Genomic DNA, 25,242 nt, shown 5'->3' with positions numbered 1-25,242 from the left:
ACCGGCGACCAAGCTGTCGAGGCGTCACCGCTGGTGACTAAAGAGAGAAAGTTTGCTTGGAGGTCTCCTGTTTTTATAGCTATCGAGAAGGGTAGTGAGTACAAAGGATTTAGCTTGTTTATCTCTATTCTAGATGGAGTAGAAGAGGTCAGAAAAGGGTCAAGTGGTGGAGACATCACTTCAAAAACCATTGTTCCACCGCGGGAAAAGTTCTGACACAGTGTTGATTCAAATTTGTGGCATAGTGGATCGAATCCACTTCACGCCTGCAAGATTCTTACATATATATATATATGTATATATATATATATATATATATAATTAACATAATATGGTAAAAAATTCGATATTAATTAATATCAATTTAATACCAGGAAACTAGCACATTAAAAGAATCAGAAGGTTCATGAAAAAATTTTTTTGGAGATCCTAAAAAGATTATAGTGCTTGTGTATATAAGATTGACCAGTGACCGGTCTGTCAATATGCTAGAAGAAGCTCACTTAAAAAATTCTCAAATACGGATTCAGCAGAGCAAAAACAGGCGGGCTAAACCAGTGAAAATTGTACATACCTCGATTATCTGCAGATTATAGTTTCAAAATCAATACTTCCAAAATAAAAGTATCTATTTATCAATAGATGATATATATATATATATATATATATATATATATATATATATATATATATATATATATGAACATGGAGAACTGGCAGAATCATTTGCATGCCAGGAAAAATGCTTTACAGCATTTCATTTGACATTATCTCTGAGTTGTTTAAATTCCGCCATGGTCAACTTTGTCTTTTATCATTTCAGGGTTGATAAAATAAGTACCAGTTGACCACTGGGGTCAATATAATCGACTTGCATCCTCCTCCTCCTCCTCAGAAGAAGAAGAAGAAGACGAAGAAGAAGAAGAAGAAGAAGAAGAAGAAGAAGAAGGAGAAGAAGAAGACAACAATGACGACAACAACTGTCAATTATGCAAAACCTTTATTTCTTTCTTTGATTGTTTCGGGAGCCATGATTGTTTGTTAAACGGAATTAAACGGTCATTTTGTTGTAGGCAGCATAGTTTAAAATCAGAATACATGCATTGATGACATAGGTTGCCATACACAAGATACAGAGGTCTTTGAGCACAAAGACAAGAATATATGCCAGATATACACAGCCAAGCACCGAGATCAAAGCAGACCAATAAAGCACGAAAATTGGTATATAACCAGGAAAAAAACCTGAAAATATGAACAGAAATATAAATTAAAGAATCATTTATCATTTAGATCAAGGTGGTTGTGTTGCGTTTTATCATTTTTTTTTTTAAAGAAAAATCTAGTTTGGAATATCATATAATAACTGAGCATAGAATATAAATCTTTTATTAGACTGCGGCCATGCTGGGGCACCACCTTGAATTTGTAGTCGAATCAACCCCAGTACTTTTTGTTTTAAGCCTGGTATCTATTTTATTGTTCCCTTTTGCCAAACCACTAGGTTATGGGGATGCAGAACTCCAACACTGGTTGTCAAACAGTCCTGAAGTGTGTGTGTGTGTGGTGGGGGACACACATAGACACACACATATATTTATATACATATATATGACAGGCTTCTTTTATTCAGTTTATGTCCACCATATCCACTCACAAGGCTTTGGTTTGCCTGAGACTATAGTAGAAGACACTTGCCCAAGGTGCCACGCAGTGAGAATGAACCCAGAACCATGTGGCTAGAAAGCAAGCTTCTTACCACACAGCCATAATTTTAAAATTAAATTTATGCGTTTTACCATGCCACCATGGGTTAGGCAAATACATGTTACTGAGACATCGTTTTTACCGCTTATTTTCTTCCTACCATTCATGTTTACCTATTTTTCAGAGTCATGTAAGTATGTTTACTAAATACATATACAGCAATCCGTCACCATATTACAGTTCTCCCATCGTGGTTCACCTATTGTGGTTTATTACTTAAGATAACATGGATTCCTCCGTGGTGTTGTTTTGCATTTATAATAAAATAAATATATACAGGCGCAGGAGTGGCTGTGTGGTAAGTAGCTTGCTTACCAACCACATGGTTCCGGGTTCAGTCCCACTGCGTGGCACCTTGGGCAAGTGCCTTCTACTATAGCCTCGGGCCGACCAAAGCCTTGTGAGTGGATTTAGTAGACGGCAACTGAAAGAAGCCCGTCGTATATATGTATATATATATATGTATATGTGTGTGTGTCTGTGCGTCTGTGTTTGTTCCCTTAGCATTGCTTGACAACCGATGCTGGTGTGTTTATGCCCCTGTCACTTAGCGGTTCGGCAAAAGAGACCGATAGAATAAGTACTAGGCTTACAAAGAATAATTCCTGGTGTCGATTTGCTCGAGTAAAGGCGGTGCTCCAGCATGGCCGCAGTCAAATGACTGAAACATGTAAAAGAGTAAAAGAGTAAAGAGTAAATACTGTTTCTACTTTGTGGATTTTCACCTATTGCAGGGGTTTTGGAGTGTAACACCCATGATAGTTGAGGGATTACTGTATTTAACCCATGATAGCTGAGGGATTACTGTATTTATACATATAAACACTCGTGTTAATGCCACATAAAATCGTTCATGCCAGCGGCATGTTAAAAGCATCAAGCATACATTGTAAAGTGGGTGATGTTCGGAAGGGCATCCAACTGTAGAAGAAACCAAGCCACATCAGACTGGAACCTGGTGTAGCTGCCCAGCTTTCCGGTTCTGGTCAAACCATCCAACCCATGCCAGCATGGAAAACGGACATTTGATGACGATGATGATAGTAGGGCCTCCATATATGTGAGTTAAACAACTTTAATAAGCAAAACTAACTCTGCTGAAGTTTTTCTACGTCTAAATGACAACATGAAAGGGAGATAATTCATATAAATCAACTAACTGACATTTTGGATGAAAAGAGACTCCACAGATTGTAGTGCATCAATTTTAGAATTACATTAGTTAAACATATTTATCGAGACTCATTGTTATTGTTCTTTAACCCTAGGTTAGTCCTGATCAAGTAGACCTATGACCACAGATGTCCACACTGTAAATCATTTCATCTTTATTTTAACATTGCTAAGAATAGTTAAGCAGATGTTACTTGAGAGACACTTATCACTTTATCAATCCATACATGTACATATATATGCATATACTCATATATTGTTTGTATCACACGACAGAACGCACACGTTATCTTTACACAGTAAGTTTTTAACTATTTTTCTAATGCGACTCTCTCTATCTCTATATCTATCTCCCCCTCTCATTCTTCCTTCTACTGTTCTTCGCCTCTGCCTGTCACTACTATCTCTCTCTCTCTCTGTATCTCTCGTTGCTCGTCCTTCGCCTCTCACTGTCACTACTACTATCTCTCTCCCTCTCTACCTCTCGTTGCTCACTTTTATTCTACTTCCTCCCCTTCTTCTCCCTCTGCTACTCGCTGGTCACATGTGTCCGGTTGCTATTTCTTTTCAGTCTTGGACTCCCCAAGCTTCGCACGCACTTCTTCGCCTCTCCAGTTCGTGCTTCACAGCGTTCAATACACACACACTTCTCCACGTCTGGCTGTACAGCCTTTTTGTTTGTTTATTTCACCGTTTCGTTTTCCTGTCTTGTTTTCCGTCCGCCACTATCCTCCACGAAAAAAATTTAATTTGTGTTACTGGGAAGAGCCATTTTAACAATGCGTCCTGCCCTAACTCTTCGAAACGCCGGTGTTTTAATGGTGGCAGCTGATGAAGGATATGTCCTCTATGTGGCCTGCTTGTTTGTTGTACCTTGTTTATCATTTTGTCCATGTTCTTTTGCAACGTCATGTACCCAGATATGTATCTATATGTACATGTAGATGAAGGTATGTACATACATGTACATATATATGCATATACTCATATATTGTTTGTATCACATGACAGAACGTATGCGTTATCTTTACACAGTAAGTTTTGAACTATATATATATATATATATATATATATATATATATATAGAGAGAGAGAGAGAGGAGAGTATTGTAATTAGCTTGAAGCATTGTGTATTATTTGTAAAGAATAAAAAGTTTTGAATGGTACAACAATGTACTAGAATACAAAGAATGGACTATACACCTGTTGTAATTTGGTTATCTATAGTCCGATGATATTTCGGAATATAATTCCTTCTTCAGATCTTAGATGGAGTCTCTGCTATAAACTGTTTTCCAACGGCTTTTCTTTTTTCCGGAAGTGACTCAGCGGTGGTCTCACGAAGCTCCTTCCAGAATTCCTCATGAGAAGTGCGTGAGGTTGGCTATGTTTCAGTCTCGTGTGCGTTGGTACATCTGTAGAGCTGCTTCTAAGTTATGTGTTATACGTGCAGCTTCTCTTTTTTCCCCCTTTTTTTTCCTCTTTTTTTTTTTTTACAAACAATACAAGAGCATGTTATTAAGAATGAACCTACATGCATCCAGATGTAGCTAAATAATATATTGATTACCAACCTCCAGCCTGTTGTTAATTTGGGGTCCTAGTCTGTGTATGAGTAAAGCTTCCTTAATTCTTAAATTACGCAAATTTCTTTTATTGGCCTCAATTGCGACTGTTATGCTTTTGTCAGTGTGCTGGCATCTGTCTAGATGTTTCCTGAAGGAGGAGACTCTCGTGTTCAGATGTTTGTATTTCGAAATATCATCGAACTATAGATAACTAAATTACAACAGGTATATAGTCCATTTTTTTGTATTATAGTGCATTGTTGTACCATTCAAAACTTTTTATTTTATATATATATATATATATATATATATATATATATATAGGCGCAGGAGTGGCTGTGTGGTAAGTAGCTTGCTTACAAACCACATGGTTCCGGGTTCAGTCGCACTGCGTGGCATCTTGGGCAAGTGTCTTCTACTATAGCCTCGGGCCGACCAATGCCTTGTGAGTGGATTTGGTAGGCGGAAACTGAAAGAAACCCGTCGTATATATGTATATATATATATATGTATGCGTGTTTGTGTGTCTGTGTTTGTCCCCCCCCAACATCGCTTGACAACCGATGCTGGTGTGTTTACATCCCCGTAACTTAGCGGTTCGGCAAAAGAGACCGATAGAATAAGTACTAGGCTTACAAAGAATAAGTCCTGTGGTCAATTTGTTCGACTAAAGGCAGTGCTCCAGCATGGCCGCAGTCAAATGACTGAAACAAGTAAAAGAGTAAAAGAGTAAAGTATATATATATATAGTAATAATAACAATAATCCATGGATGCAATTTTATAAATATTTCAATGCATTGCTACAGGCGTAGTGAAGTATTAGGATATTTAAAAATTCCATCCAAGGATTATATTATTATTATTATTATTACTGTATTTATCCTACATTATATCGGCACAACTCGGTGTGACCCCAAGAAACTGATATCACCAGGTGGCAGCATTAGGCAATAGCTGACATAATTGAATAGGCGCTTTTATATGCATATTCAAAATGTTGCCTGTAAACTAATATACCAAACAAGCAAGGAATATGAATATGTACACACACACATATATATATGTATGTGTGTGTGTGTGTGTGTATGTATGTATGTATGTATTCATATTCCATCCTTGTTTGGTACAATAGTTATTATATGATATTCTAAACCAGGCCTGGCCAGCTCGAATTACATTGCGGGCCACTTTAATCACAGAAAGTTTTTTGAGGGCCGCTTGTATACTGACAGAATTGAAAGCATTTTGCTTTCTCGTTTTATTATTACAATAATGAATGAATGATTATTGATTCAACATAAAATATTATTATCATTGCAAAAACAGTAGTATCTTTCTTTTTTACTTTGCATTACAATCTTTAATTTTTGGTAAAAGTTTTAAACTGTTTGTTTAAATAAACCCATTTCAAGAAAGTATCAAGCAGGCCACAAAATAAAAGTCTGTGGGCTGTATGCGTCCTACAGGCCTCAGGTTGGTCAGCCCTGTTCTAAACAAAAGAATAGGTCAATATGAAAACATATGTCTGCAGAACAGAGTGATGGGAAATGGACTGGGCTGATGATATTGCTTACAGGTTGAGGTAAAATGGTCACAAGTGTGCTTTGACAAAAGGACTAAAGGTGAGTCAAAAAAGAAAAAAAACGATGGTATGTTGGCATGTTAAATAAAAGAAGACGGTATGAAAGAACTTACTCAAGATTATCTGTGCAGCATAGAAGAGGATTCCAAGATTACAGTTTCTCACATTCATGAAGTTTTCTTTTCCAACCAATGCTTCAACAATCCCAAAACCTCGTCCATATCTGGGAAATAACGAGGATAATGAGAATTGCCAGATTAGTGAACTAATATAACAATAACAAAATTATAACTACAACAACAACAACATATCTCACTGACCTCATTACCCTCATCACCATCAACATGAAGACCGTCACCATCAACATGAAGACCGTCACCATCAACATGAAGACCGTCACCATCAACATGAAGACCGTCACCATCAACATGAAGACCGTCACCATCAACATGAAGACCGTCACCATCAACATGAAGACCGTCACCATCAACATGAAGACCGTCACATCAACATGAAGACCGTCACCATCAACATGAAGACCGTCACCATCAACATGAAGACCGTCACCATCAACATGAAGACCGTCACCATCAACATGAAGACCGTCACCATCAACATGAAGACCGTCACCATCAACATGAAGACCGTCACCATCAACATGAAGACCGTCACCATCAACATGAAGACCGTCACCATCAACATGAAGACCGTCACCATCAACATGAAGACCGTCACCATCAACATGAAGACCGTCACCATCAACATGAAGACCGTCACCATCAACATGAAGACCGTCACCATCAACATGAAGACCGTCACCATCAACATGAAGACCGTCACCATCAACATGAAGACCGTCACCATCAACATGAAGACCGTCACCATCAACATGAAGACCATCACCAGCATCATCATGATCCTCATCACTGCTGCCGCTACTGCTGGTATTGTTTTCGGTCATGTTTGTTTGCTTCTTTGTTTGTCCATGGATAAGATATCTCAAGGACTGCAGGATGGATTTGGATGAAACTTTCAGGAATGTTTGGCCTCGTGACCAGCACAAACTGATTAGATTATGGGATCGATCCAGTACTGGACAAAGATTCTGGATTATTTGTCATATTTACTTTACATGAAGTATTATGATTTTACAGACACGGCCCACACACTCAACTTCACATTCCATGACTACCATTGGGATCAATCAGGTACCAAACAAGGATTCTGGATTATTTTTCCTGTTTTTTTACTTAATTTTTTAAAGTGGTTGGGTCCATTTTTAGTATTCTCGTTTGTGAGAACATTTGGGTTTATTTCAGATATTCTCATTTTAAAAATCATTTCCAGCTAATCATTGAGAGGACATTGGTGTTGCCTAGGCAGAGGTTTATGTTCTCTGAGTGCTCTTGTTATGTCTATTTTGTTTTTGCATGGGTTACAGGAAACTTTGTTGAGGCAGTTTTAATATGGCCAGATGCTTCTCCAGTTGTTAAGCCTTTCTTGTTTTATTTCTGTATTCTGTTAATCATAACATGTCGACTGAATTACTGGAACCAGTAATTGATGTCACTGTTTCTTGCTCAAACATTACTGAGGATGACATGGAATTGACATTCACACTCAAACATCAGTAAAATCTCTGCTCATAGGGAGCAACTTTTGTTGAAGACAAATGTAAACACACACATACCCCCCACCTCCACCACCGCTGCCGCCACCGCCACCACCACCACCACCATCATCATCATCATTTAATATCCATTTTCCATGCTGGCATGGGTTGAGCTGTTTGAGAGGAGATGGCCAGTCAGAAGACTGTGTTAAGCTCTACAGTTTGTTTTGGACAGGTTTCTATGGCTGAAAGCCCTTTCTAATACTGACCACTTTGCAGAATTTGCTGGGTGCTTTTTACATGACACCAGCACCAGTGAGGTGACCAAGCAACTTACAAGACAAGACTCCCTCAACTCAGAGGGAGTATTGAGGAAGGTGGCTTTATGCTAGGTAATGAGAGGTTAAAGTATAAATAGAGGGACAGGAACAGGTGTGTTGCTGTAGGGGAGATACAAGGTTACCCCTGTTGGAAAAGAGAGAAGAAGTGTCAATGTGTACCTGTAATTTAGAGGAAGCTGCAAATAACAAAGGAAGTGCAAGAGATTGGACAGGATGAGTGGGTAATAAATCTGAGAGAATATGGAAGAAGAATGGTCGAAGGATAGAGAATACAGTGAATGGTAACCACAGATGGAGGCATAGTCAGTCATGAATATCTATTAGAGTTGGGGAGGTAGTGGAAAATAGGTGTGGGTCAGGGAGGAAATAGGTGAAAACAGAGATGAAGTGAAGTGTGTAGGAGTTGGGTGTGAGAAAGATGTAAAGTGCCAGAGAAGAAATCAGAGGTGAATAGAGGAGTTAATAGTGCAGAATGAAAAGAAGTAGTGGGTGTGCAGCCATTGGCAAAATGAAGGGATGTATAGGGGAAAGGAGAGGAGAAAGAAAAGTATAGTGGAAAATAAGGTGGTAAGGGATGATACCGAGCAGGGCCTCATTTTTGCCTGGATGCATGAGTCGTCACTAGCAGAACAAATCATCACTCATCATGGTCCTTTGTTATCCCCTCAGTGAGACTCAACATCCAGAGGTCATTTTTCCCTGCTTTTCTCCGCTTTTTCCAGAATCTCCCTCTTCCACCAAAAATTTAATGATTGACACATCTTTATGCAGCTGTCCTCATTCATCCACATCACATGAACATACTAGCAAAATATTCTCTCTTACACTCTACATCAGATGCTTCTTATGATGTCCAATTTTTCTCTCAACACATTTACACTCTGTCACACATGCACACTGACATACACATCCAGTGGAGGAGGCAAGCTTCATTTTTTTTCACGCCCTTACATGTCATCTTTATTTACAGCTCAGGTTTCACAACCACGTAACATTGCTGTTCATACACAAGCATTGTACAATTTGCCTTTCAGTCTGAGAAAGGGAGGGCCTTTTGTACAAAATGAGGTAATAGCTCTTTCTAATTATATATATATATATATATATATATATATATTCTTTTATTCATTTACTTGTTTCAGTCATTTGACTGCGGCCATGCTGGAGCACCACCTTTTTTTTTTTTAGTTAAGCAAATCGACCCAGGGCTTATTTTTTGTAAGCCTAGTACTTATTCTATTGATCTCTTTTTGCTGAACCACTAAGTTACGGGGACATAAACACACCAGCATCGCATGTCAAGCGATGTTAGTGGGACAAACACAGACACACAAACATATATATATATATATATATACATATATACGACAGGCTTCTTTCAGTTTCTGTCTACCATATCCACTCACAAGGCTTTGGTTGTCCTGAAGCTATAGTAGAAGACACTTGCCCAAGTGCCACGCAGTGGGACAGAACCTGGAACCATGTGGTTGGTAAGCAAGCTACTTACCACACAGCCACTTTATATATATATATATATATATATATATATATATATATATATATATATATATCATCACTTAATGTCCATTTTCCATGCTGGTATGAGTTGGACCAATATTTGTGTGTATATGTGAGAGTGTGTGTGTGTGTGTGTGTGTGTGTGTGTGTGTGTGTAGAGTGTCACACTGAATGATTATAAAGTCAGTGTTTATTAAAACACATTTAATTTTCAACATTTAATAGAATTAACAGAGAAAATTTACTCATCTTGTTTTCAAACTAATGACCATTCTTGTTCATGGTTGATAATGTGAAGTTATGAAATTGCAAACATCAAAAACCATTTCATTTAATATTTGTAACACATTCTTGTTCAGTGGCGGGCTGCAATTTCTTGAATGTTGCTGGTTTTGTACGATAAACATAAAAAATGTCTAGTGGTGTAAGCTCCAATTCTATAGAAAATCTGTACAGAAAAACCTTAACAAATCAATGCATTGTATTTCTGGCAAAATGCAAGTTAAGGTATGGCATAGTACCAGTTTCTGCTATCCATATCATGTAGACTTAATCTAGAGTATTGGTTCACTCTGTCTTACAAATTTGTAATCAATAGGTGCAGGAGTGGCTGTGTGGTGAGTAGCTTGCTTACCAACCACATGGTTCTGGGTTCAGTCCCACTGTGTGGCACCTTGGGCAAGTGTCTTCTACTATAGCCTCGGGCCGACCAAAGCCTTGTGAGTGGATTTAGTAGACGGAAACTGAAAGAAGCCCGTTGTATATATATATATATATATATATGTGTATGTATGTGTGTGTATATGTTCGTGTGTCTGTGTTTGTCTCCCCAGCTTCGCTTGACGACCGATGCCGGTGTGTTTGCGTCCCCGTAACTTGGCGGTTCGGCAAAAAGAGACCAATAGAATAAGTACTATGCTTCCAAAGAATAAGTCCTGGAGTCGAGTTGCTCGACTAAAGGCGGTGCCCCAGTATGGCCGCAGTCAAATGACTGAAACAAGTAAAAGAGTAAAATAATTACATATAAAATATTGGTTTTAAATTTTGGCACGAGGCCAGTAATATCACGGAATGAGGTAAGTTGATTACATTGGCCAACAGTGCTCAACCGGTACTGATTTTATTGACCTCAAAACTGATGGAATTTGAACTCAAAAGACAAAGATGGACTAAATGATGTTAAGCATTTTGCCCAGGTTGCTAACAATTCTGCCAGCTTTCATCCTTGCATATAAAATATTGGTTTTAAATTCCACATTTTAAGGCCCACAAATTCAGTAGAGGGCTGAGTTGATTACATTGAACCCCAGTACTCCACTGGTACTTATTTTATCGACCCAGAAAAGATGACAGGCAAAGTCAACCTTAGTGACATTTGAACTCAGAATGTAAAAGATGAACGCAATGCTAATAAGCATTTTGTCTGGTGTGCTAATGATTGCTGCCTTGCATATAAGATATTACATAAAATATACTGTTACCGTATAAGCAAAGTGCTCACCAAAGATATAAATTCTGTCTGCCATTTACAGAGTTCAGATAGATTTTGCTTGTCTGACTCAAGTAAATAACATCTGCATATTTTTTCATCAACGAGAAAGACACAATAAACTTTTGTATTTTATATCAGTTTGTTAATTTTTTTTTTGTTATATCTCAGGAGGGTCAATATGTCAATAATAAACACACACACACACAATTCTTTTATTTTTATCAGTCAATTTGGTTAATCATGTAACTGATTAACTAATTGACTGTTTCATTAATTGCTTAGTCAATCAACCAATAAGATAGATTTGTCAGAGTTCTTTCATTGCTATTGGATGTGTAACGTTACCATACATGAGTGACAATATAGAAAAACAAGCTGAGAGAAGAATTGGGAATAAGAGGAATCAGGTGCAGTGTGCAAGAGAGAAAACTGTCAGTGTGGACAAGCATGTAATACATATAAAGGAGGAGGAGATCTGCATAAAGTGTTGAGCACTCAATGGTCACGGGTACTGATCTATAAATACCCAAGATATACATAAACCACATCAAAATAATCTCACTAGTCTTAGAGGCTCTGCATAAATGACAACAGCATTAAAAACAAAATTTCCACCCGTTCCTTTGACAATCTTTTAAAATATAATTTCAAAAATAGGACAGTTATAAATAGCAAGTTTGCTTCCCAACCATGTGGTTCTGGGTTCAGTTCCACTGTGAAACACCTTGAGCAAGTGTCTTCTACGATAGCCTTAGGTAGCCTTGTGGATTTGGTGGATGGAGACTGAAAGAAGTGAATGACCGAGACCTTTCATGATATGCTGTGCTTCAGAAGACTCATCAAGCCATGTGAAATCGTAGTTGTGGCTGTTGCCAATGTCATGTAATTGACACCTGTAGTTGTGGATGTTGCTGGTGTTATGTAAATGGCACCTGTGCCGGTGGCTTGTAAAAAGCACTCATTACACTCTTGGAGTGGTTGGCGTTACGAAGGATGTCCAGCCGTAGAAACCATGCCAAATCAGACTGGGACTTGGTGCAGTTCTTCAGCTTACCAGTTCCAGTCAAACCATCTAAACATCTAACAAATGCCAGTATGGAAAGTGGACGTTAAAAGATGGTGATTAATATATATATGTATGTGTGTGTGTGTGTGTGTATGTGTGTGTGTGTGTGTGTTTTGTCTTTGTGTCTATATTTGTCAGTTAACACTGCTTGACAACCATGTTGGTGTGTTTATGTCTCTGTAACTTAGCAGTTCATCTTCAGAGATCGATAGAATAAGTACCAAGCTTAGAGAAAATAAGTACTGAGGTTGATTCATTCCACTAAAAATCCTTTGAGGTGGTGCCCCAGTATGGCCGCAGTCTGCTGATTGAAATGTGTAAAAAGTAAATAAACAATAAATCAGTCACTTACTCTGATGTCAAAACTTTTGAACAACTAACATTGTTACCCAAATCGCAAACAGCTTTGAAAGTTGGATCTGCTTCTTTCCGGATTTCTACATAAAGTGCATAGATGCTGAGAAGAATACCCACAAAACTGAATATGATTCTATCTGTTGAGTTGTCCAAGAAAAAATAATAGATCTGGGCAGCTTCCATGGTTTGATCTTAAAATGAAACAAAAAAGAGAAGGAAAAAAAAATGAAAAGTACCTGAAACTATAACAATGATTTAAGGAATTAAAAGATTAATGGATAGAAAATTAAAGGATTAAAAGATTAATGGCTGGTCACTCAGTTGAGCCAGCACGGAAAGACCCCTTTTGCCTCATACATTCTTTTCAATCACTTGCCTCTTGCAATAGAGTATATTATGCAGTTAAGAAATTCATTTCCCAACCATGTGGTTACAGGTTCAGTCCCACTGCGTGGCACCTTGGGCAAGTGTCTTCTACTATAGCCTCAGGCTGACCAAAGCCTTGTGAGTGGATTTAGTAGATGGAAACTGAAAGAAGCCCATAGTATTTGTGTGTGTGTGTGATATGTGCATGTGTATATATATATGTTTGTTTACATTTGTACTTCATTGAAAATACTGAATTGCTGTAGTAACGTTATTGTCATTTCCTCCGTTCTCAAATTATTTTTGGTGGAATCATGTCTTCTAAGACATCTGGATTAAAAGATACTTTACTTGATAAACAAACAAGGTATAGGCACAGGAGTGGCTGTATAGTAAGTAGCTTGCTTACCAATCATATGGTTCCGGGTTCATTCCCACTGCGTGGCACCTTGGGCAAGTGTCTTCTACTATAGCCTTGGGCCGACCAAAGCCTTGTAAGTGGATTTGGTAGACAGAAACTGAAAGAAGCCCGTCGTATATATATATGTGTGTATATGTTTGTGTGTCTGTGTTTGTTCCCTCAACATCGCTTGACAACCGATGGTGGTGTGTTTACATCCCCGTAACTTAGCGGTTCGGCAAAAGAGACCGATAGAATAAGTACTAGGCTTCCAAAGAATAAGTCCTGGGGTTGATTTGCTCGACTAAAGGTGGTGCTCCAGCATGGCCGCAGTCAAATGCCTGAAACAAGTAAAAGAGCTGTAGTGGCGCCTAATATCAGTCGCCATTCTGGAGTTTATCCACGCATGCGCAGGGACTAGTTCCGGAAGGAATACAGGAAGAGTCTCATGAGCATGCGTAGTCATTCAATATCCAAGTGTTCCCGCATATTTCTACCTCTTTTGACGCTGAACTTCGTGGAAGCTAGACGTCACAATAGCAGCACTCCGACAACTCTACAATGGAGCCACATAGACAAACAGAGAGGAGAAAAATTACTTCTAACCACGCAACTTCATTGACGGCGTCTCATCTAACCAAAAGGCGACATGCTACCGAATTCCCTCCTAGAGTGAGCAGTATTCTACTGTAATAAAATATTTGTTGTGTTGTTAGTTTAGAGTCTGCGTTCCGTTTTCTTCATTAAGAAATTTAATGTACGGAATTGGAATACACCTAATGGTGTATAACCCGATACCTACAACTGGTGACCCAGAATCAAGAACAAATGCAGCCCGAAAACTCTGAACTACCGACCACAATACTACACAAGCCGTCGCCTGTCTCACACATGCTTTCCACAGTAGCCTTAGACCGCGAGACAAGACAAACAACTGAACAGTAATTTTCCACCCGACTTCACATGCCTTTTTCATGGTTCCTTTTGAATCGCTATATTTCACCACAGACGTTGCTTTTGACTTTGTCTAGCAGGACAGCCTTATAAACAAACACAGACTCGCACACATTTAATTTTTTGCCCTGTTTTATTGTGTTATATTTCCCTTTCAGCGCGACAAGGTGGGTGATATTATGTTCCTGCATACAGTACACAAAAGCAACACACATACACACTAAGAAAAAAAAAAAAAAAGGCAAACACAATTGTTTTCTTTACGAAAATTTTTTTTTTCTCTCTCTTTTGTGCACACCGTAACTTACAAGAACACGAAAAATATTGTGTCTTTTCTTTTTGGCCCAACATGCGGGCGGTCAATCACCACTCGGGCATGCTCTTGCTTGAAGTGCCAGAGTGCAAAAGTCCACCGGCACGTTCGTGCTCCACTTGGACAATTTCCATCCACTGAGGCCCGTTTCCGTCACGTCCACCTTGATTTGGTTGGACCGTTGCCAGTGAGTCGCGGCTTCAGATCTCTCACTGGTCTGGTTGTTGACCACACACATGTTGCGGCTTCAGATCTCTCACAGGTCTGGTCGTTGACCACACACATACAGAACACAGCTACAGCCAGTTCCAGCGCCGACGTTTTCACCACCAATGTACTGTCTACCACAATGTCGTGCGCCAGCAACCCCACCACCAGGGACACACCAATATCAACAAACCAGGTTTTATCGACGCTGTTGAGTGGAGTATCCACTCACGAACAACAGTCAGAACTAACCAGCCAGAATATTCTGTACCAGGTAACACAGGTCAGCATTCGACGCTCAACACACAGTGTGATATTACAGCTCTGCTCCTTGACCACAACTTCCTGCGTATGAACATTCTATCTCCTTGTGTAACTTTAATATGAACTGGTTTTCTCTATCTCAGTGTTTTAAAACTTTTCACAGTCTATGTTACAGACACTTTTACTATGTTCTGTGTTTCTCTCACACACACACTTGTGCACTCATATATTTGTGCCACATCTTGTGGGTGGTTTTGGTAGCCATCTTGCCTCAGGCGCCACTCCAATTTTTCCATTTTCGTGCTTCTGCACTCGAGGGGGAGCCATGTAGTAGCGCCTAATATCAGTCGCCATTCTGGAGTTTATCCACGCATGCGCAGAGACTAGTTCCGGAAGGAATACAGGAAGAATCTCATGAGCATGCGTAGTCATTCAATATCCAAGCGTTCCCGCGTATTTCTACCTCTTTTGACGCTGAACTTCGTGGAAGCTAGACGTCACAATAGCAGCACTCCGACAACTCTACAATGGAACCACATAGACAACCAGAGAGGAGAAAAATTACTTCTAACCACGCAACTTCATCGACGGCGTCTCATCTAACCAAAAGGCGACATGCTACCGAATTCCCTCCTAGAGTGAGCAGAATTCTACTGTAATAAAATATTTGTTGTGTTGTTAGTTTAGAGTCTGCGTTCCGTTTTCTTCCTTAAGAAATTTAATGTACGGAATTGGGATACACCTGATGGTGTATAACCCGATACCTACAGAGCAAAGGTTTAAAGGCAGGAAAGGCACCCAGACATAAAACAATCACTCAATAATGCATTCATCTAACTCACACCAGCATAGAAAAGAAGAAGAGTTAAAAATGAATGAACAAATAACATCTGACAGGAAAAGAGAAAGAAAACTATATTTATAGTTATCTCAAAACAAATATTGCAGTAAGTTGCCTATTGATAGCATGTATTAATTCAATATGTTATATCTTTTATCTTTTACTTGTTTCAGTCATTAGACTTGAGTCAATGAGACATTTTTTAGCCATTAGACATGCTAAAAATAGCAGCCTGAATGCCTTCACATCACACCCACCATACAAAGACACGAAAAGAAATACAGTAGAATCTCGGTTTAAAATTTAATTCATTGCTGAAGGATGCTTCTCACTTGAAATGTTTATAAACTGAAACTATTTTTCCCATAAGAAATTGAAAGAAAAGCTCAGTGAATTTAAGTGGGGATGTACACTGAGTGAAAGCTAGACAGCAACTAACACTCTCTTTGTTACTCCCAGCTTGTCACCAACAATTGTTGCTGGCTTGCATGTTCATTACTTGTGACATCGTTCGTAACCCGAAAAATTGTCCATAAACCATTTTTTTCATGATGAGATGTGTTCACAAATTGAGCTTCTACTGTACTGAACAGCATAATGTTACATATATCTGAATAAAAGGCAGTATTGTCATGGCTGGAAAGTCTTTAATCACAGATCTACTGAAACAGAACTGCCATGAGGCTAAACAATAAAAAAAAAAAGTAAACCCAAATATTTTAGTGAATTTATTTATTGTCTTTGTAGTCTAGAGCAGGGGTTTTCAAACTTTTTGACTTGCGGACCCCTTTATATTTCAGGCTTTACCCTTATAAATGCTTATGAAATTTATACATAAATATTTGCTTAAAATAACATATATTTTTACATTTATTTATTTAACAGTATTTAACAAATAGGTTTATTGTCAATTAAAAGATTTCAATTAAAAAACATATATAAAATCAAATTGCCCATAAAAAGTATTTGCTGTCCACGGACTCCTGTCTTGTCCTTGCGAACCCCCTGTGGTCTGCGGACCACAGTTTGAAAACCCCTGGTCTAGACAATAAAGTCAGTGTAACCATCATACAGCTTCCAAATTTGAGTAGTTGGTCTCTATTAAAAAAAAATAAGCATTTGAAGCTCTTATTGAAGATGTCTGTTACATGTCATTGTAAGCTGTATTGATGATACCCAACTATTAATGATATTTCTGGGTATTTTTAGCTAACCACTTGAGGTCGTAACCAAGGATACTACATGGAAATAAAGACAGAGAACAAGTCAGATGAACTGACTCAAGCCTGGCTAGTTTCTTTCTCTCTCTCTCTTTACACAAAAGCAGTTGTTAGCCATGGAGAAATGCCAATATTTCATTCAACATACACACCTGCCTCTACACCAAAAATGTGTGAGTAGAACAGGTGTGTTACTTAGTAGTTTGTGGTGCAGTGCCATGTGGTTTATTGTGGCGTGGTGTAGTATAGTTTTATATTTAAAAGATGTGGAATTATGTACATTATTTACATTTGACGGATATTCATCCTCATCTTGTTTGTTGTTAACACAACGTTTTGGCTGATATACCCTCCAGCCTTCATTAGGTATCTTGGGAAAATTTCGAACCTGGGTTCTCATTCCTAAGGTATTTTTCGATGTTATTATTATTATCATTATTATTATTCAGGTCACTGCCTGGAATCTTGGGGTTAGTAGCCCACGCTCTTAACCACTATGCTATATGCCCATGTCACGAAAACATAAACTTTTGTTGGAGGAGACCCAAACTTGTTAAATAGATATCAATACATGAATGGTATTTTTTATCCTCCACCTACCCCTGGAAGGATAAAAAAAATGAAGTAGACCTCAGTAGGATTTGAACCTGGAATGTAAATTTATCTAACTTTTAAGTTAAATACAAAGCATTTTGTCCATTGCACTACATGTACACAGATAATATTTTTAACATAGAGCAAATGCTACATATTACTGGAAAGGACACAGACAATAAGATAAACACCAGTAAATCACCGGTACATACTGGTGATCCTAGACAAATACAATATAAGGTAAATTCGGTAGGATTTAAAATCAGTATATAAATACCACTAGATGGTTTATCTTCTGCTCTACCAATTCTACTGATCTACTCTATCTTTAAATTCAAAGAAATAAGTGTAGGCAAGGTACCATCACTGAATGGTCAACAATTTCAATTTGCAATTAAGTGGGTGGAGATAGTGGGTGCAATCACACTGCATAGAATCTTGTGTAAGTTCCTTATTTTTTTTTTTTATTATGGCTTTGGTTTCTGTTCATTAACGAATGTGGGTGGTTGGAAACTGTGTGGAAGCCTGTCAAATGGAACACAGCTGTAATTGAAAGGGCATAATCTTGTGTAGTTTTCTATGTTGCTAAACAAGCCTGTCTTAGAATTACTTTAAGGGTCAAGTGTCTATGGAACACGCAGCCATTTACATGGTAAATAAACGAACATGTAAATCAGCTGACCAAATGACTCAATGTTGATTTTTGATATTTATGGAAAGATTTCTAACCTTGGCAGACAGCTTTGAGTAATGTTGAGGGAAGTAACAGTCAATGACATTGAGCCTGGTATGTGGCTGGTACATTATTTTATTCACCCTGAATAGATTGATCCCAGTGAATCACTGGTACAAAATTTTCATCAACCTTTGAAAAATGAAAATGCGCATAAAGACAATTGGTTAGCTTTTCTTCCAATTCCATCAATTTAACACCTTAATGTAACACAGGGTGGTACAAAAGTCACCCCCCAAATCTTTTCTTTCTTTTTCACATCTAATAGGTGTGGTTAGTATCTTGTTAATTTGAAAGTTCATGATTAGAAAATTTTGATTATAACTTTTATTAATCTCAGATTTCCATAATAATGCCACATAAAAAGCAGTGGTGCTGGTGCCACCTAAAAAGCACCTGTGATGGTGCCACGTAAAAAGTACCCAGTACTCTTTGTGGAGTGGTTGGTGTTAGGAAGGGCATCTAGCCATAGAAACCATGTCAAAACAGACAAATGGAGCCTGGTGTGGTCCCTGGGCTTACCAGTTCCTGTCAAGCCATCCAACCCTTGCCAGCATGGAAAACAGATGTTAAATGATGGTGATGATGATGATGATGTAAAAATACATGATGAAAGAGAGAATAAGAGTTGTCCAGTTTTATTAGAAATATCAACCTCCAATTAGTTTTAACTGAAAAAAGATTACTTAGGATGGGCCTGGGAGGAACTAACCCCTTTTGGAGAATCTTATTTAAAAATTTTTGCTGCTAATTGTTATTGTTTTATTTCATACATGAATATTATGCTGATCCCTACTTCTCCCATTTTGCTTTGTGTCCTGTCCATGTGGCTAATAAAGGAAATATTATCATATTTATTTCTTCATTGTCCACAGGGGGCTACACAAAGAAGGGACAAACAAGTACAGACAAAGGGATTAAGTCGATTATATCGACCTCAGTGCGTAACTGGTACTTAATTTATCGACCCTGAAAGGATGAAAGCCAAAGTCGACCTCGGCGGAATTTGAACTCAGAACGTAGCGGCAGACGAAATACCGCTAAGCATTTCGCCCGGCGTGCTAACAATTCTGCCAGCTCGCCATCTTTATTATAGGTAGAATGGTTATGGTGTCAGTTGAAGTGTCTTGGTGAATTATTTTTCATCCCTTTACATTCTGGTTTCAAATCCTGCTGATTTCAACTTTGCATCTCATCCTATTGGGTATTGATAAAATAAAGAACCAGTTTTGTACTTTAATTGTACTGATTCTTTTCTTCTTTTACTTGTTTCAGTCATTTCACTGCGGCCATGCTGGAGCACCGCCTTTAGTCCAGAAAATCGACCCCAGGACTTATTCTTTTTAAGCCTAGTACTTATTCTATCAGCCTCTTTTGCCAAACCACTAAGTTACGAGGCCAAGAACACACCAACATCGGTTGTCAAGTGGACATACATATACTCACACATCTATATATATTTATATATATATACAACGGGCTTTTAATTTCCATCAACCATATCCACTCACAAGGCTTTGGTTGGCCCAAGGCTATAATAGAAGACACTTGATCAAGGTGCCACGCAGTGGGACTGAAACCATAACCATGTAGTTGGGAAGCGAGCTACTTACCACACAGCCACTCCTGCGTCTATGTCAATGTTATCGATTTGCCCCTCCCACTAAAAGTCATTGGCCTGATGCCGAAATTTGAACAATTATTATTATGCATTTTCAATAGGTTTATAGATTTTTCATTGCAACTCCTGATGTACTTGCATTGGTAGGGGTCATAGACCTGTTAGAGAAACTGTATGTTGCTAAGATGCATGAAGTGTTCGCTTTATGTTCCATCCAGTTTTGTTGTTGTATTGTTCTGGGTTGTTTTGTTTTGTTGAAAAATATTTTAATATATGGTGAAATTATTCGTGTAAGTTGTGAAGTCTTTCCAAGTTCATTAACAAATACCCGGTTATAACTTTGTGTGGTAAGAAACTATGCTGGAGAGAGAGAGAGAGTGAAACAAAGAGAGAGAGAGAGAGAGAGGGAGAGAGAGAGAGAGCAAAACGTCCGAAGAGAATTATTGCATAAACAAAAAATATACCACACGTACACATAAATATATTTATAACCCTAATCCTAAACACCGGGTGTGCGCATTCTTTACCATTGCTCTGTAACGTATATATAAACATATGTACGTTACATATATGTTTATATGTAACGTATATATGCATAATAATGCGCACGCGTGTATACTTCAAAATCAAAACAAAGAAACAGGTTCCTGTTATTTGAAGATTAAGATAATCGTTATTATATATATTAGGCGGCGACCAATGCTTCCCTTAACGAATACATCACTAGAAAATATTTGTTAAATGATAAAGAAAAAAAAAAACAGGAATAAAAGAAAGTTCGACATAGTAACTAACACAAAATAACTATATTATTGCTATGTTGTAAGAATATGAGAGAGTCCTAGTAAAAACATAACCAGCCTAGAATGTGTCTGTGTGTGTGATGCAGGAAAGAGGTTATCATGACTTGTTGCGTAGTCTCATGTCAAAGTACACAGAGTAAAAACTATGATTGAATACGCTCCAATCAGGACCAACTCGTTCATATTTCGCGTATATTCAACATCACGCACAAAATATAATTATTACTGGAAGAGTCTTCTATTTTTCAAGACGATATTTTTTACGCTATTTCTAGTAAGTAGGAGGGTGTATAGCTTGCAAATAAAGCGATGGTGTTTTTAATAAACAGGTGCGTCTAAAAATCAATTAATAAACCGTAGTTGTTAGTGTGTTAACAGAGATAAAAATATCAGAAATTACCTGGTGTGATTTAATGTTGGTGAATGTTGTTAAGGGAGACAACTGCACAACTCCTTCCAACCAGCTTTCAGTCGTTTCAATGAGTTCACAATAACCGCAATATACTGTGTGTGTGTGTGTACGCGTGCGTATCTGGTAGTGTAGATGCGTATGCGTTTACGTATGTGTATGAATGTGTGTGTGTATGTATACTTCCTGGTGTGTGTGTGTGTGTGTGTGTGTATGTGTGCACTTGCTCACGTGTAGGTGTTTGTGTGTATATGTATGTATGCATGTGTGTGGGTGTGTGGGAGTAGTCATGTCTGTGTGTATATGAGTGTGTATATATTGTAAAAGAGTATTTGTCATTTTGTTTATGTTACAAAGGAACACAATCTTGCGTGAACATGTGTGTTAACATATATGTTTATATATATTGTGTGTGTATGCATGTGTGAATGTTCATAAATCTGCCATTTTATGGAACAGTTAATGATTCCCCTCTCTCTCCCCCCCCCCTCTCTCTCTCTCTCTCTGCTTGTGTGTACGCATGCTTATCTCAGTGTATGAATCTATGTTCGTGTGGATGTGTGTACGCGAGGGAGGAGCATTAAACAGTGATAAATACAGACACTTAAAAGAAAGCTGCCAACAATTCTTCCATTTCATAGCAATAAACACCGAACAAAAATAAGCTTTGTATTTAATTAAGTCTCCTTTTAATGACGTCGTGAGTTCAAACCTTACCTAAATCGTTTCTACTTTTCCTTTCCAGTAATGTCCCAACTGTTCAGCTGTTCATATCGATTACACCAGCGTATGTCATTTCCAAAATATGTGTGACATTCTATCGAAATTGAAAGTAGTCTCTATAAAATTACATTATTAGCCAGATATATTCAATATTTTATACATACATACATACATACATACAAATACACACGCACGCACACACATATGCATAGGTATGCATCTATGTATGCTTACAAGAATCTATGTCAGTGTGGGTGTAAACACATGCACATTTAAAACAAGTGACACTTGTACAAATACAGAGAATACGTCTATCTATCTATTTATCTATCTATCTATCTATCTATCTATCTATCTATCTATCTATCTATCTATCTATCTATCTGTCTGTCTGTCAGTCAGTTTGTCTGTCTGTCTGTCTGTCTGTCTCTCTGTGTGGATATATGTATATATATATATATATATGTATATATATATGTATATATATATATGTATATATATATATATATATATATATATATATATATATATATATATATTACTGTTTTACTCTTTTACTTGTTTCAGTCATTTGACTGCGGCTATGCTGGAGCACCACCTTTAGGACTTATTCTTTGTAAGCCTAGTACTTATTCTATCGGTCTCTTTGCCGAACCGCTAAGTTACGGGGACGTAATCGCACCAGCATCGGTTGTCAAGCGATGGTAGGGGTACAAACACAGACACACAAACATACACAAACATACATATATATATATATATACATATATATACATATATACAACGGATTTCCTTCAGTTTCTGTCTACCAAATCCACTCACAAGGCATTGGTCAGCTCGAGGCTGTAGTAGAAGACACTTGCCCAAGGTGCCACACAGTGGGAATGAACCTGGAACCATGTGGTTGGTAAGCAAGCTACTTACCACACAGCCACTCCTGCGATATATATATATATATATATATATATATATATGCCAGTGTGGAAGACATGATGATGATATATGTATATATGTATATATCAATATATATATATATATATATATATATATATATATATATGTATGTATGTATGTATGTATGTATGTATAGAGAGAGAGAGAGAGAGAGAGAGAGAGAGATAGAGAAAGAGATAGAGATAGAGAGAGAGAGAGAAAGAGATAGAGATAGAGAGAGAGAGAAATAAAGAGATGGATTGATAGACATAATGTACATATCTCTATATATACATATACATTCTCATGTTTATATTAGGACAAGACCTTAAAAACAGCTTTCTATGGCATGATGCACATCCAATCACAAGTACACACACACACACACACATGTTAAGACTAATTCAATGTTTTGTCACGCTTCCAGTTCTGCATATTTTAATTTCAACCTCATTAGGGTTTGACTTCAACATTTTCTTTTTTTTTTTCCTCAATCTGGAATAAATGGTGGCAGATAGCAAAATAGGAACTAGTAAAATATTGATTGAGAATGGATGTTGGGCTAATCAACTATATCTGTCTCTTGCAGGAATTTTATCTTCATCCAGTGGAAAATAAATTCATGTATTTGACACAGATTGGTCAAATGAGTTGATTGACATGACTATCTCGTTATGATTAAAAAAAAAAAAATTCTGGTATAAAAGATAGGACAAAAAAGAGTAATTAAAACATACATACATATATAGACACACATACATACATGAATGTGCAGTCAGCAGTTCACCTCAATTCTTACCAATACCAATCCACTTTTGTGGTTGTGGCATTCTTATAATACATTCATGTTTAGTTGGATAAAAAGAATGCTCATTGGTACTAATACTACTTCTGCCAATAATACTTCATATATATATATATATAAATATGAACAAACTAACTTTTGTTTTTATAAGCATTGAAATGTGTATTGAATGATACAAATAAAATTTTATTTTTTTCAAATGCAGAATTGCTGTTAGAACAAAGTGGGAAAAATTCTCAACAACCAGCCATGGGGCATGGACCCACATCCCATGGCCATTTGTTGACAAATGTTTTTGCTTTGTATGGGTAATTTACCCAGTATTTCTACTGATCTAATGGAAATTCTACATTAAAAAAAAATATCATCTTATTTGTATTGTATAATATATATATATATATATATATATATATATATATATATATATATATATATATATATATTAAGCAAAACAGGAAATTGAGAAATTTATTGGTATTATTTATTCACCATTACACATGTTTCATTTGTTAATAGAAATTAATGAGTTTTACATATTAGATAAACATGTAAAAAAATTCTTTAGATGGAGAATTAAATAATACTATTTAAATTAAATAATGTTATTTAATTCTCTATCTGAAGAATTTCTAATGGGAAATTCCTTACATGTCTGTCTAACGCGTAAAGTTCTGTAATTCCTTTTAACAAAAGAAACATGTGTAATGGTGAATAAATAATGCCAATAAATTTTCCAACCTCCTTCTTTGTTATACAATAACTCTGCAATCAAAATTTTCAAAATTTTGAACTCTGATATGTACCTTGCATCTATGCAACAATGACAACAACTACATACTGGGCTATAATAATGGAATAAGCAGAAGTACTTCAGGACAAAACTGGGATTTTACTCTACTTATACATACATACATATATATATATATATATATATATATTATATATATATATATATAATAATATATATATTATTAGTTAATAAATCATATAGTATACACCTGGTAGTTTACCGGTAAAGTGTGTTCACTTTCTCAGTGTTCAGTAGTAGTGGCTGTGTGGTAAGTAGCTTGCTTACTAACCACATGGTTCCGGGTTCAGTCCCACTGCGTGGCACCTTGGGCAAGTGTCTGCTACTATAGCCTCGGGCTGACCAAAGCCTTGTGAGTGGATTTGCTAGACGGAAACTGAAAGAAGCCCGTTGTATATATATATATATATATATATATATGTATGTGTGTGTGTATGTTTTTGTGTCTGTGTTTGTCCCCCCAACATCGCTTGACAACCGATGCTGGTGTGTTTACGTCCCTGTAACTTAGCGGTTCGGCAAAAGAGACCAATAGAATAAGTACTAGGCTTACAAAGAATAAGTCCTGGGGTCGATTAGCTCGACTAAAAAGGCGGTGCTCCAGCATGGCCGCAGTCAAATGACTGAAACAAGTAAAAGAGTAAAAGATATATATATATATATATATATATATATTTCGTATGTGTATTTCGTGTGCAAGATTCTTGATGTGGATACGTGTGTTGAAAGAAATACAATTAAACCTTGGGAGAGGCATTATGCCAGTAATA

At 37.3% G+C, this 25,242-nt stretch overlaps 1 protein-coding gene across 2 annotated transcripts; it reads right to left on the bottom strand.

The window, feature by feature from the left end:
* Window positions 1-985: 985 nt before the first annotated feature.
* On the bottom strand, window positions 986-21,454 carry LOC106877249 (vitamin K epoxide reductase complex subunit 1-like protein 1). 2 transcript variants are annotated; one of them, XM_052973527.2, is made up of 5 exons: window positions 21,195-21,454; window positions 18,367-18,502; window positions 12,474-12,669; window positions 6,206-6,315; window positions 986-1,245 (listed from the first exon to the last, which is right to left on the bottom strand). In XM_052973527.2, the coding sequence occupies exons 3-5, from the start codon at window positions 12,659-12,661 to the stop codon at window positions 1,052-1,054; spliced, it is 492 nt and encodes a 163-aa protein (XP_052829487.1). In that variant the 5' UTR covers window positions 12,662-12,669; window positions 18,367-18,502; window positions 21,195-21,454; the 3' UTR covers window positions 986-1,051. The 2 variants fall into 2 exon arrangements, with proteins under 2 accessions (XP_052829487.1, XP_014781597.1); XM_014926111.3 differs by lacking the exon at window positions 18,367-18,502 and having other exon boundaries at window positions 21,195-21,409.
* Between the last annotated feature and the right edge of the window lie 3,788 nt (window positions 21,455-25,242).

This window comes from Octopus bimaculoides, chromosome Z (genome assembly GCF_046866305.1).
Source record: "Octopus bimaculoides isolate indiv1 chromosome Z, ASM4686630v1, whole genome shotgun sequence".
NCBI lineage: Eukaryota > Metazoa > Mollusca > Cephalopoda > Octopoda > Octopodidae > Octopus > Octopus bimaculoides.
Note: the sequence above shows the minus strand (reverse complement) of the source record. Positions and strands in the feature narration are given on the sequence as shown.

Bases quoted from the DNA above. Each gene is read 5' to 3' on its own strand.
- LOC106877249 (XM_052973527.2), bottom strand. From the start codon at position 12,661: ATGGAAGCTGCCCAGATCTATTATTTTTTCTTGGACAACTCAACAGAT. The intron at 6,316-12,473 runs GTAAGTGACTGA...GTTATTTCCCAG, and splicing joins TCAAAAGTTTTGACATCAGA to ATATGGACGAGGTTTTGGGA. The intron at 1,246-6,205 runs GTAAGTTCTTTC...TCATATTTTCAG, and splicing joins TGCTGCACAGATAATCTTGA to GTTTTTTTCCTGGTTATATA.